General features: G+C 49.8%; 4 protein-coding genes across 4 annotated transcripts; 3 read left to right on the forward strand and 1 right to left on the reverse strand.

Annotated features, from left to right (window-relative positions):
* Positions 1-3,758: 3,758 nt before the first annotated feature.
* Positions 3,759-5,326, forward strand: FPSE_05409 (uncharacterized protein; the record flags this gene model as incomplete). The annotated part of the gene is made up of 5 exons (XM_009258527.1): positions 3,759-3,882; positions 3,939-3,992; positions 4,136-4,261; positions 4,307-4,540; positions 4,716-5,326. 5 exons carry the CDS (start codon positions 3,759-3,761, stop codon positions 5,324-5,326), a joined length of 1,149 nt encoding a protein of 382 aa, XP_009256802.1.
* A 1,465-nt stretch (positions 5,327-6,791) lies between these two features.
* On the forward strand, positions 6,792-7,736 carry FPSE_05410 (uncharacterized protein; the record flags this gene model as incomplete). The annotated part of the gene is made up of 3 exons (XM_009258528.1): positions 6,792-7,040; positions 7,089-7,643; positions 7,695-7,736. 3 exons carry the CDS (start codon positions 6,792-6,794, stop codon positions 7,734-7,736), a joined length of 846 nt encoding a protein of 281 aa, XP_009256803.1.
* A 681-nt stretch (positions 7,737-8,417) lies between these two features.
* On the forward strand, positions 8,418-9,332 carry FPSE_05411 (uncharacterized protein; the record flags this gene model as incomplete). The annotated part of the gene is made up of 2 exons (XM_009258529.1): positions 8,418-8,480; positions 8,631-9,332. 2 exons carry the CDS (start codon positions 8,418-8,420, stop codon positions 9,330-9,332), a joined length of 765 nt encoding a protein of 254 aa, XP_009256804.1.
* Positions 9,333-9,527: 195 nt separating this feature from the next.
* FPSE_05412 (uncharacterized protein) lies at positions 9,528-11,606 on the reverse strand (the record flags this gene model as incomplete). The annotated part of the gene is made up of 3 exons (XM_009258530.1): positions 9,528-10,271; positions 10,323-10,766; positions 10,890-11,606. 3 exons carry the CDS (start codon positions 11,604-11,606, stop codon positions 9,528-9,530), a joined length of 1,905 nt encoding a protein of 634 aa, XP_009256805.1.
* Positions 11,607-11,829: the final 223 nt, after the last annotated feature.

Raw genomic sequence — 11,829 nt, forward strand, 5'->3', positions numbered from 1 at the left:
AAAGAGAGTTGGGTGCCCAAGTCGGGAGCTGAGATCCATGCTTCGCCCATGTATTGGCTCAATAGAATGCTCAGCAGGCTCGATATGTGGCGTATGGACCAAATTGGAAATGCGGTTGTCGTAGTCGTTGTGCTCACGGTGCATTCACATCACATCGCACTCAGTTCATAGCCATGTGTTTCGTCAACACAACCCGTTCGGTGTACCCCGGGCCTAGAAGCAAGGCTCTCAGAAGGCGGGGTCCGAATAAGACACTTGGCTCTGCATCTCAAAAGGCTTGTCAAGCAGTACACCAGTGAAGGTGAACATACTGTGAGCACACAGCCCAGCGGCAGACAATGACAATGACAGGTGGACTTCCCTCGACAGTGGACCTTTTGGACAACTCCGCCCATCCATCCGGGGCTATCCATTTAGATCCCTGCTGTTCAGGCTACTGACTTGAATGTCGTCAGCAGCTGAATAGTGAACGGACATTTTGTGAAGCCGTGTTCATGATTGAGTGACATTCGGGCCATCTCGACTCAAGACAGCCGGCGTCAGGAGAAGTCACATACCAAGTGGCAGCAAGAAACCACATCTAAAACAATGTCTCATCTCAGGTCTAAGATAGCGCGAGCCTAAGAATCTTTAATGGAATCTTGGAGACCATCACAATAACCGGAAGTAATTCCGTGGTCACAAGTGCCGTTGGGTTGCCGGACCGAGAAATGATGCCGATTCTGTAAAAACACCACGATAGAGCCCGAAGAGAAGACACAAAACAGAGGTGCAGTGTGATGGAGGAGAGCGGAATGAGGACGTCACATGTGTCCAGTAATGCCAATGACCACCAGGGTATCATCAGAATCGAACCATGTTGGCATGCGCCGTGACTAGGTGGCCAAGGTGGTAAAGTGGTGGAGGGTAATTTGAGTGGTCCATCTTGGGCTGACAAGTATCATTCAACTGGGAGAGAATCGAATAACGGCCCGAACGCCGCAAATAATTCGTGAGTAAGCGTCCATTTCAGCTTGCGACACAGTATTTAGGCATCGACAGTATGATTGTTTTGCTCCGGTTGTTTGGTAAGTCTGATAGACTACAACTTGTTGACTGTTGACTGTTGACTGCTCTGGGTGACAACACCATAGGGATGCGGTCCGCCAGAGTGCACCCGGCATGGCATCCTCTTGTAAAAGTTACTGACTGGTCACAACGTGCCGCCGACATTATGCAAGCTATTTAACGCTCAGTCGTCATCGAGATGGCGGTCATGGCAGTCGGGTAAACTTGCAGATGTCAACTGCAACCTACGACCGGCACCTGAGGGCAGTGTCCGAAACATGGTTGCTTTTTACGTTGCAGATGCCAATGTCGGAGATGTGTTGCAGGTGAACATGGTCGACGCGGAACATCGTAGAACAAGATAGCGGCGTGTAAAGATGTCCCCGCTAAAAGTGCCCCAACCAAGCCAAGTCAATATCCTGGAAAAGGGGGCAAGCCTCTAATCGAGGTAATTTGGGTATCCACCATTTCAAGATGATGGGCTCGTTTAGACATGTAAAAGACAATAACTCCGATAAGGCGTGAATTGAATCAAGGAAATGAGAGAGGGAAATAACTGCCAAGAGGTGGAAACGCTAGCTTTGATTGCAGGCAGTGTCACTGACTTGTCCCAGTGCAACTTTGGTCAATGGTATTGCGATTTGTGGGTTTGTCATTGTATTTGTGTTATTGTTGTATGGTCGTATATTCCTTGCAGCCCACTGGCAACCACCTCGGACACCAGATTTGCAAGATGAGGTGCATCCGCAACTGATCCTTTTAGCTTCGTATAATATGTGGCACCTGAACCGTGCTTGATGATAGGGGATTGCGTCCTCTAACAGAAGTATGGAGCAGGCCAAGACCCTGGAAATCCTGGGAGATCGCGAAGCTTGGGGGGACTTGCAAGGCCGCAAATGGCGCGATGCTCTTCAGCCGAGAATTAGTGAGACGCTGGGATAAATATGCCCGGGGAAGAGCACTGGCGCAATGCTTAGGGGTCCATCGTGCGCTGTAGCTTCGGTCGGGCACAATGTTCGAAGTCGGTATCTATTTTCGATGTAGCCCGTATGCAGTTGATGATACCCTCATGTTCGATCAGTGAGTTTTCACAGTGTCTTTATTTGTGAACTGCACTGGCAACCCACAATGGTGAGACCATGTTTGGCTACCAGAAAAGAGTGAGCGAGAGTTGCTTGTTGGCAGAAAGGCCAAGAAACGAAGAAACGGACACCCCCCACACGTCGTCATTTCGCACTCCGTTATTAGCTCCATTACCGAATCAAAAGAGGGTTGAATGGGGCGTCTGGCGTTCAACGGACAACGGGCCACCAGTTAACACTTAACCAGGGCAAGGCCAGGGGTACTCGCTGATTTACCTTTTGTACAGAGACTCTGTAATGTTGAGAAAAGTACAGAAGAGTATTGCATTGCACTGAAGGCGAGAAGGAGGAGGCTGAAAGAATGAAACAAAGAAAATAAAGTCCAGGCTTGCTTCTGATCAAAACAACCAACCCGATCACAGAGCGCGGCATGTACTGTGCATGTATGTCTCTGATTAACAACCCGAGATCGCAAAGAAAGTTCTAGGATTAATCAACCTTAGAACCGGCAGGTAGATTGCCTGTTTTGTTAAATGGGGTACTTCGGAAACAAGTACTCATCTTTTTAGCCTGACCAGGCTGTCACCTAAATACTCCCTGTAATTGATTCTGATCCTATGCCGTAAAGAAAGCGGTACTTTTGGTCATGTACTCGGTTTTACCCGCAAGCCTCGATAGCGTCTGGCACCTGCCAACTGCCAACTAGATGCCCCAAAAGTTCATCTAACTTAATGACCTGTGCCCACTGTTCTTTCTTTCTCCTTCTCCTTGCTCCCCACGGAACTACGTGACTTCCTCATTTGAGTTTGCTTTGGCTCCTTCTCCTTTCTCGCTCGCTCGCTCGGCCCTGGTTTTTCTCCCCCCATCTTGACGACCTAGCCCAACCTATCCCGTCACGCCCTGACCAAGTCGACGACTCGTTCATCATCTTAACCACCACCTTTTCTCTTCCCTTTCCACTTCTTACCTTTTTACGGTACCTCTTTTTTATTTTTATCCCTCCTCTCGATAATTCCGTCTGCCCTTGCAGCGGCTTTGGTCTCGATAGCGTCTCTCCGGTCCGTCGTATCGTATCATCCAGTCTCGTCACCGACTTCTTGCGATTTTATTCCTCGCACTTTTTCCGTCCCTCCGAGACCCTCGCGTCGTTTATTCCCGACTACAAACGGCCCGTGGCGAGTAAACCTTGCGCTTTCTTCAACCAACGAAGCGACACCCGTCATTTACGAAGCTTAACTCAATTTCTTGTCTTGTGTGAGTAGATCCGGCTGGCGATGCACAGCATCACGGGAGAAATGTCAACGTGTTGCGACGAGGGGCGTTTGCGAGATTTTGGTGGTGCTTTTTGATGGATCCCTGTCTTAGGTGGCCGATGCTGCGCATCTTGACGTCGGCCACGCACGGCGGCAAATTTCCTCTACCACCTCCTATTGTCGCCCTTGTTGGACATCGACGTCGCTTTGCGCTGCATTCTCCCGTCGCAAACTGTCGTTTTCGAGTTTCACAATTACATCAGACTAACCCCGATTTTTTTTTCTCTATAGATCTTCTTAGTGCGAGATTTGAGATACCCCGAGCCGAATCGACCCCATCCCGGTTTTCTCCATTCGATCCCGAACATCATACAATATGTCCTACTACGACAACCCTCAGTCTCAGTGGTCGTCTTCGACCCAGCAGCAGCAGCAGCAGCCGCCCACCCAGACCCAGAACAACTGGGAGCACCAGGGCTCGACTACTCCTGTCCGCGCAGGTACGCCAGCACCCAAAAATCAGTCGATCCAGAATTGTTGTTAACTTCTTGTTCAGGCGCCAGCGGTCCCCAGCCTCAGGACGATTACGCCTTCTCTTATCAGTTCGATGGTATGTGAAACCGTCTTGGAACGACTTTGCTGCATTCGATTACTACTTCAAACCACTTGTTTGTAGTGGTTTTAATTGGCATCCTCAACAGAAAAGACTGAACCCAACTCACCGTATGAATGGAAGCTGATTAGCAATTACAGAGGTCGATCGGGCTTATGAGAACTTGCAGAAGTCTGGCAAGGGTTATGGAATGGGCGGCCGCCGTGAGTCTTTGATCCAGCGTTCTTTAAATGTCGCCCGAGGCCCCGACAATGTCGGACGTCCCGGTGCGGCGAGGCGTTGGAACCAAAAATACTAACGGTCAGCGACAGACTCCCGAGGTTCCCACCATACCCCCGGCTCTCGCCCTCACTCGGTAAACAACTTTGATGATGCCCGCGGCGGCTCCCAGGGGCCCAACCTTCAAAACTTCTACGCCAACCAGCGTCACCAACCCTCACGAGGCTCCAACGAGGCAGAGCAGGTCATGCAGGCTAAGAGACGGATGGCAGCTCAGCGGGAGCGTGAGCTTCGAAACCTGCACACAGAGCAGCAATATCAGCGAAGTAGGCCTCCCTCTACTGTGTAGCACATTCAACTATCCAAAAGAAACAAGATGGCATATAGAGAAAAATAATGTGGTTATGGCCGCTCGTGTTTCTTCCCTTTCAAAAATCTTTCGCAGCACTTATGTAATATTGTCGAGTTTGTTGAGCATGAGCTAACAGCTTTTCTACGTAGCCGTCCTTTCTGAGGCGCCCCTCCCGCCCAGCAAGCAGATGTCCGAAGAGGAGACGCGAGAGTTGATTGCCCGCCAGCGAAGTGCCCTTTATGGTGAGGGTCCTTTTGCTGAGAAGGCAGGATACGTCGACGAGACTGGAATTGTCCGCACTGGTGCTCCCATTCCCAGCGGACCCTCAAGTGTCCGTGGCCACTCCCCCCTTGCCTATGACAGTGCTGGTCGCGGTCCTCCTACTGGCGATGCCGGTACTCCTATCTCTTCTGGTGACGCCCGTGGACCCCCCACCGAACCAAACTCGCGTCCCCACAGCACTGTCAGCCCCCAGGCTGCTGGTCCTGCCAACAAAGTCTTCGACAATGCCCAGAGCCGCACCAGCACATCCAGCCCGACTGGTGGTTCTCCTTCTCGGGACATGACCCCTGGCTCCAAGTCTAACCAGGCTGGTGGCTCGGTGGCTCCCATTGGAACCCGCCCCTCTGGTACACCCACAAACACGGCTTCATCCAAGCGATCGACCACTCCCCTCGCCTCGCCTGGTGGCTGGGGACGCGGAAACGGTGTTTGGGGTCAGTCGTCTGGTCTCGGTGCCCCAGCTAGCGTCTGGGGTTAAGAAACGTCTTGATGATGATGAGGAGCAACAACATGATTTGGGAATTGAACGTTGCATTGGGAAAGGCGCAGCGGTACACGTGCATTGCGACAAGGAATTCGGCGGGGACTGGCCTTTGACAACTCTCTTTCGTGAGTTTAAGACGGCGCGAACATTAAAGGATACCGGGGTCTGGACAGACTCGAGTGATGCAATCCAGGGCACAGGTGTTTGAAGGGACGGCATCAACTATGGAGTTGACATTGTTTTTCTGTTTTTCCGGCTGGAGGATACGACCTGGTGATATGGGAGTTGCATTTCAACATCAAAGAGGCGTCCAATTTCGTCTCGTTTATGCTTTGAGGGCAGGAAAAGATTTGTCGGGATAAAACGATGGACAGGATGGAATTTGTCGCGGTCGCTGGGGGCGGCAAGCTTCGGAGCTTGACGAATCTGGGAGCGGCAACTATATACCCAACAGGGCGGTTCTTACGGCGTTCACTCTGTTTACGACGACCGATCAGCCTGCGAAATCGACTACGGCATGTGTTAGCATCATCTGAGCGGCGCGTTCGGGGCATTAGCGATGGAGGCATTCGATTTGTCGGCGTTCATTCCATGGCTATGGAAATGAAAGGAAGGGCACTTACGAGGGATCGGTTACAGCCCATGGTCTGGCGATTGACGAGGAGTGTGTCTATATACGGCGAAAACACAACAAAAACGATATAAAAAAAGCACAAAACGGGCATTTTGGGGTTTAGGATGGTTCAAGGTTAGGTCTTTCTTCTTTCACGTCTCTCATTTGTGCCGGTTTTCGGGGGAGGGTTCGGTTCTGGTCTGTTTATACGGGAAGGGTTACTTTCGAGTTTATTTTCGCGAGGGAATGGAGAAATTGTTTTCTGATTTTAATGCGAGGGTTCGGCAGGGGGTGCAGGGACAGTAGTAATTGGCGAGTGGTGATACTGGTAATACAAGGTCATTACGGGTGAAGACTGGTGGTTTATTGAAGTGAGACACTGTACGCATGTGTTTGTCAAGACATTGAGCACAACTACCGTGAAGCTATCCATGTATCAGGTAGGTGTTTAGTGAGGAGGTCAAATGTTCTCGAACTGATTGACCTCTTAGCTAGTCAACCTTATCTGGTGTTTATCTCGTCTTCGAGTTGTCGGTGTTACGCACGAATGACAAAGGGAGCATACAATTGCATGTGCGCGTCATGGGAATCTCTCATCCCTCACCGAAACCCCCACCTAAGCCATCTCCCCCATTTCGGGGTCCAGCGTGGGGCACTCAAGAGAGCTCAACCAAAGTCTCATATGCATATTCATCTACTTGCAGCAATTGAGGGGGAATGAATGACGGGTACACTACGTGACGCGACTCCTTTTGTTTACCTATGGTTTTGTCAGAGTACATATAACTCATTGTTTACCCCTCTTTGTTCTACCTGGGACAACCATACCTACAGAGTTTAATCAAGATGCCTTCCTTTGACGAGAACAAAGCTTACGTTGAGCAAGAAGAGACATTTTTTGACGACGGAAGAGAAATTGAGCTTTTGCATTATATCTACGGTCGGTCGGATATCGATGAGTTGCGTGGTTCGCCGGAGCGCGTGCTCCAGGCTATTGATGGGTTTGGTCGCACCAAGAAGTATCTCATGAACGTTGGTGAGGACAAGGGCAAGATTGTGACAGATCTTATCGCTGAAGTGAAGCCCAAAGTCATGGTAAAGTCAATTGTATGCCTCGATCGAGACAGATACTAACTTGCGCAGGTCGAACTCGGCGGCTATGTGGGCTACTCAACTCTCCTCTTCGCCAACGCCGTTCGCAAAGCAGGCGGCACAAACTACTACTCCCTCGAGCGTAACCCCGAATTCGCAGCAGTGATAACTTCCCTCCTCGATCTATCGGGTTTATCATCAATGGCCCGCGTCATCGTCGGTCCCAGCGACGCCGGTCTAGCACGTCTACACAAGAACGGCACCGTCAAAAAGATCGACCTCATGTTCCTCGACCACTACAAGCCCGCCTACACAAGCGATCTCAAGCTCTGCGAGCGTCTTGGCCTTGTCGGACCGGGTAGTGTGCTTGCAGCGGATAACGTCATCAAGCCTGGAAACCCACCGTATCTGGCGTACGTGAGGAGCAGTGTTGCTGAGAAGAGAGCTGCGAGGGGACAGGGCGGTGATAAAGATGGGTTTGCGGATAGGACGGCGAAACAGTACCTCAAGAGGGAGGGAGAAGAGAAACTCAATGAGGAAGAGGGCGATCCGAATCTAGTGTATGAGAGTAAATTGGTTCACAGCTTTGAACCAACTGGTGTTCCTGTAAGTCTTCTCCTCTGCACTTCCTTAAACGACCTCTGCTAACAATTCCAGGATGCCGTTGAGATTACAAGATGTACAGGCCGCGAAGACTAACTTTATTTCCCCATATCTTATCTATCTAGTATTTTAAATACAAAACCTAGTTCAAGTTCTGCCCCTCAACACCAAGACACAATGTCGCGATCGTCCCCTCACAATGCCTCTGGGCTTCCCCGCCTTTCAACAAATCAAGAGCCACGCCCGGTTAGCTCAATCGGTAGAGCGTGAGACTCTTACGAGTACGCGATCTCAAGGTTGCGGGTTCGACCCCCGCATCGGGCTGTTCCTATATAAAGATTCGATTGCAAACAAGCGAGGCTTTCATTTTTTGCTTTTTCGTGTTTGTGATGTGTGGTAAGTGGTGTTATGGTGTGCTTCGAGTCAGTCGCTGCAATGGGAACTGTCGCGCAATTGCTGCATACAGTTAACAGTGAGTCTTTGCTGAGGGTTTAAGTTAGTTCTTTTTGTCCAATTTAGAAGGCAGTGTGGTGTTTTATTGCGCCTCGTCCGTGATGTCGAGATGGTGATTCTTCTCCTGGCTTACACTGCTTCCGACCCACGCGAAGAACAACGACACTGTCTAACCGTTCCGATTACACGACCCAGCAATTGAATGCAAGTGATTCATTGCTGGAAAGACATTAAACGCTACCTAATCTAGCGATCTCTGTTAAATAGTCTACATTCTCAATGCCAATCGTGGTTGGGGTTCGCGCAAGTTCCCGTGAGGTCATCATGAATGAGTATCACCCAACCACAATGCGCTTCTCCTTCACATCAATTCTCCAGTTATTTCAGGTAATTCCAGAGTCATCGTTACTTACTAGCATTATTTTGAACGCCAGGGACGAGCAATGTCGGGCTACTGGCATGAGTTCCTACCATCTGTGAGAATCGCCTGGAGGACGACGAGCCTCTTGGCCTGAGCATAACGGAACTGGATTGAAGACGCTTACCTACAAACCAATCGCGACCTTCCCCGAAAAGGTTCACACGCTAATGTTCTACTCCCGGGCTGGACACAAAGGCACATGGCTAGCTTTCCAAAAGCCCACTCAACTCGACGTGTGGCTCGGCCGTGAACAAGTGATGACATGGACAGGCGAGATCACAATCTCACTCCCGGCCCCCGACTCACCTTTCAGGGCTGACAGCATGTCGACATCGGCTCCCCTTGATGGTGTTGAGACCTTCAGAGCGTGCCGGGCCTGGATACCTATTTGGGATCAATATCGTAGGCATCATCTACCCATTATTGGCCTCCTATTCACATATACCGACGGCAGTCAACGATGCGTCGGGCCGGTCCTGGCTGCTCCGGTCAATTTTCACTCAGACAAGATTTGGCTCGGTAACATCAAAGTTCCGGGACGAGAAGTCTCGGGCCCTATACACTTCAAGGGTATTATAAACAGGCATGTTCGCGCAGAGAAGCCAACCGACGACGACGATGACTATCATTATCTCGAGCTGCCGCTGAAATGGCGTCTTAGTTGGCACTTTACACGCTTTTGGATGGCTGTAGAACAATACGACAGTAGCGAGGTTCATGATGAGATTGGTGAAGCTCTGGTTCTTGGAAAGGGGAGTAACACCTTGAGTGAATCAGAGGTCAAGACTTTTGATGTTCGGGTCAGCACCAGGTGTTGAATCTCAACGGTACGTACCTAGGTAAGTAAGGCCAACTATCGACGTGGTTTAGTAGGTAGCAGAAACATTGACCTCCGAAGTCTTACAATGCAATAATAAGTATTAGTCTAAGCAGTCTGCTTCTAGTCTTAGTAACATAAGCCAACCTGTTAATTTCATCTCCGATGCTTCCAGTGGCCAGTTTTAGTTGTCTCCTCATGATCCAAATATCACAAACTCTGGACGGAGTGCCAAATGGCAGCTTTGTGCATACTTCTCCTGCTGTTCGTCCTGAACTGTACCTCCATCTTCATCTTCATGTGAGATATGGCACTGGTGTGAGTCGAAGCGCCAATCCAGTCGCCCGCGCCAGGGCACCTGCAGGTATCGAAAAGCTTCTTCTGCCATGGTTGGTTGAGACAGGTGAACGCTGCTGGCTCCAGGCAAGCCATTTGACTCTCGCTGAGTCTCCGAGGTCCAGTTGACCTGTGACTCGTTGATATCAGGAACCCCTAACCACATGCATTCCGCCAATCCAACTACCATGGCTGCCCCCATACAGTCGTGACGAACTTGTCCCATAGACCGTCGTGTCCCATCTGTATAAGTAAGTAACAGACCCATCACTTTGGAGGGTCCTTCGGGTTCTCTCCATGATAGACAGGGAGTCACTTCCTTGACTCCCTCGAGCTTCACAGATGTAAGAAGATATCTGGATCTCGACGCCGCAGGGGAATTCGTGGGCGTGTAATTGGGGCGTATGTAATACATTGCTGGGTTCTCGATAAATAGCCATGTTTTAGATATTTGGTAGTTTGCCCAAAAAGCACGACATGGTCGACTTCTTGGGAGTCGTAGCAATGCATGACACAGTGTAGCCCCCTTCTGCGCGTTGTCGTCAAGTGTGTCTAGTTCTAGATGGGGACCTAGAGTGAGGCTACGGTTCCCGTCGGTCCGCAACTAGATCGAGGTCAACCAAATTAGGTATAGGGAGGGGAGGGAGGTACTCACAATAAGTGTATTGCACCATTGGGTACCTGTGAAGTAGATCCGTTCCCAGAGTTCCGAGATCCGTTCACCTTCGTCGAGGCTCAGGTACATCCACCAAAGCGGAAAGAGACCACCTTCGTTGTGGGCGATGTCGAAAGGAAGTGATGCAGAATCATTCGGAATGATCTCGATCAAAGCATCCCGGTATCCACAAAACGAGTAGCCACTTGTTCCAGGCTTGTTAAAGTCGATATGCTGGACGATATTGGATAGTTGCTGACCATCATTCTGATTGCGGTCGATACGAACATGAAAACCGGGAAAAGGGAATAGCGCAAGTGTTTTCGGTATTGTTGACCATAGGAAGTCACAGAACCGCGTTTGGTGAAGAATACGGCCGGATGGAGAGAACTCTATGTCTTGGTGGTGGAATTCTGGGATTCTAAGGCGTCGAATCTTGAGTCCCTGTGGCAGCATTAGATAACGTCTCAGGGTACAAAAATGAACAGCCTCAAGGGTATAGTCTACAAATTTCGTCTCTTATGTTTCCAGAGGCCAATCTTCCTGATACTCTGAGGGCGGACTTACATCAAAATGGCCCTTGAAACATAAAGGCAACGTTAAGAGACGATGTACATTCCAACCAACGCCCGGCGTTGGCTGAATGGTAGGCGTATCTTCTGGTCGCATGATGTGAATATCCCGTACACCCAAACGATCAGACGAGATAAAGACGCTGACAGCCGTTTTGTTGTAAGGATTGAAGGTGAAAAGCGGTTCCCCATCTTTTAGTTTCTCGGTTGATAAGGACCTGACATACTTTAGACCCTCGATGTGGATGTATCGGATCCAGAGCGTTGAGGTCTCGTCTACGTTGATGTGTATAGCTGCAGGGTCTTTCTTTTTTCGTAGCCACAGACGTTTGAGCTCCATGACCGCCTCTTCTCGAAGACAATCACGCCCAATTTTGCGCAAAATCTTTAAAGAAAACATGGAGTAAGGGGAAACATAGGCCATCCTGTGAGCAAACCTTTCGCTCAACCAATCGGCACGATGTCTCTCGGTTGAGGGGAGAGAGGTCTCCCATATCGATTCTTGAATGGTTGCACCCCAGATGTCACGATCCATGCGGTAACCAGGCTGTGACCAATGCGGAAGAGTGAATTTCACGCATGAGAAATGATATGCCTTGTAGGCATTTGAGCCGAACAGAGCGTTGCTTCTATGTTTCTCCTCGTAGCGATGAACTTGGAAATCGGGAATCGGGTTTAACCATGTCTTGTCGGGGTCGTGTATGATGATCATATCGTCTATTTGGAAGCGGAACCTGCAGAGCCCACAGGCAGGGTAGACGCGAGGTATCTTTATCTTATTCATGTGTAGCTTGAATGTGAAGTCAGTACAGGAACTGCAAAGAAGCTCTAAACAGCAAAAAACTGACTTACCGATTTTGTTTATGATGATTGCAGTTTGATTGAAGATGAAGATGAAGATGGAGATTCAGCGTTTGGGGACATCGAGATACCTT

The sequence above is a fragment of the Fusarium pseudograminearum genome, chromosome 1 (assembly GCF_000303195.2).
Source record: "Fusarium pseudograminearum CS3096 chromosome 1, whole genome shotgun sequence".
Lineage (NCBI taxonomy): Eukaryota > Fungi > Ascomycota > Sordariomycetes > Hypocreales > Nectriaceae > Fusarium > Fusarium pseudograminearum.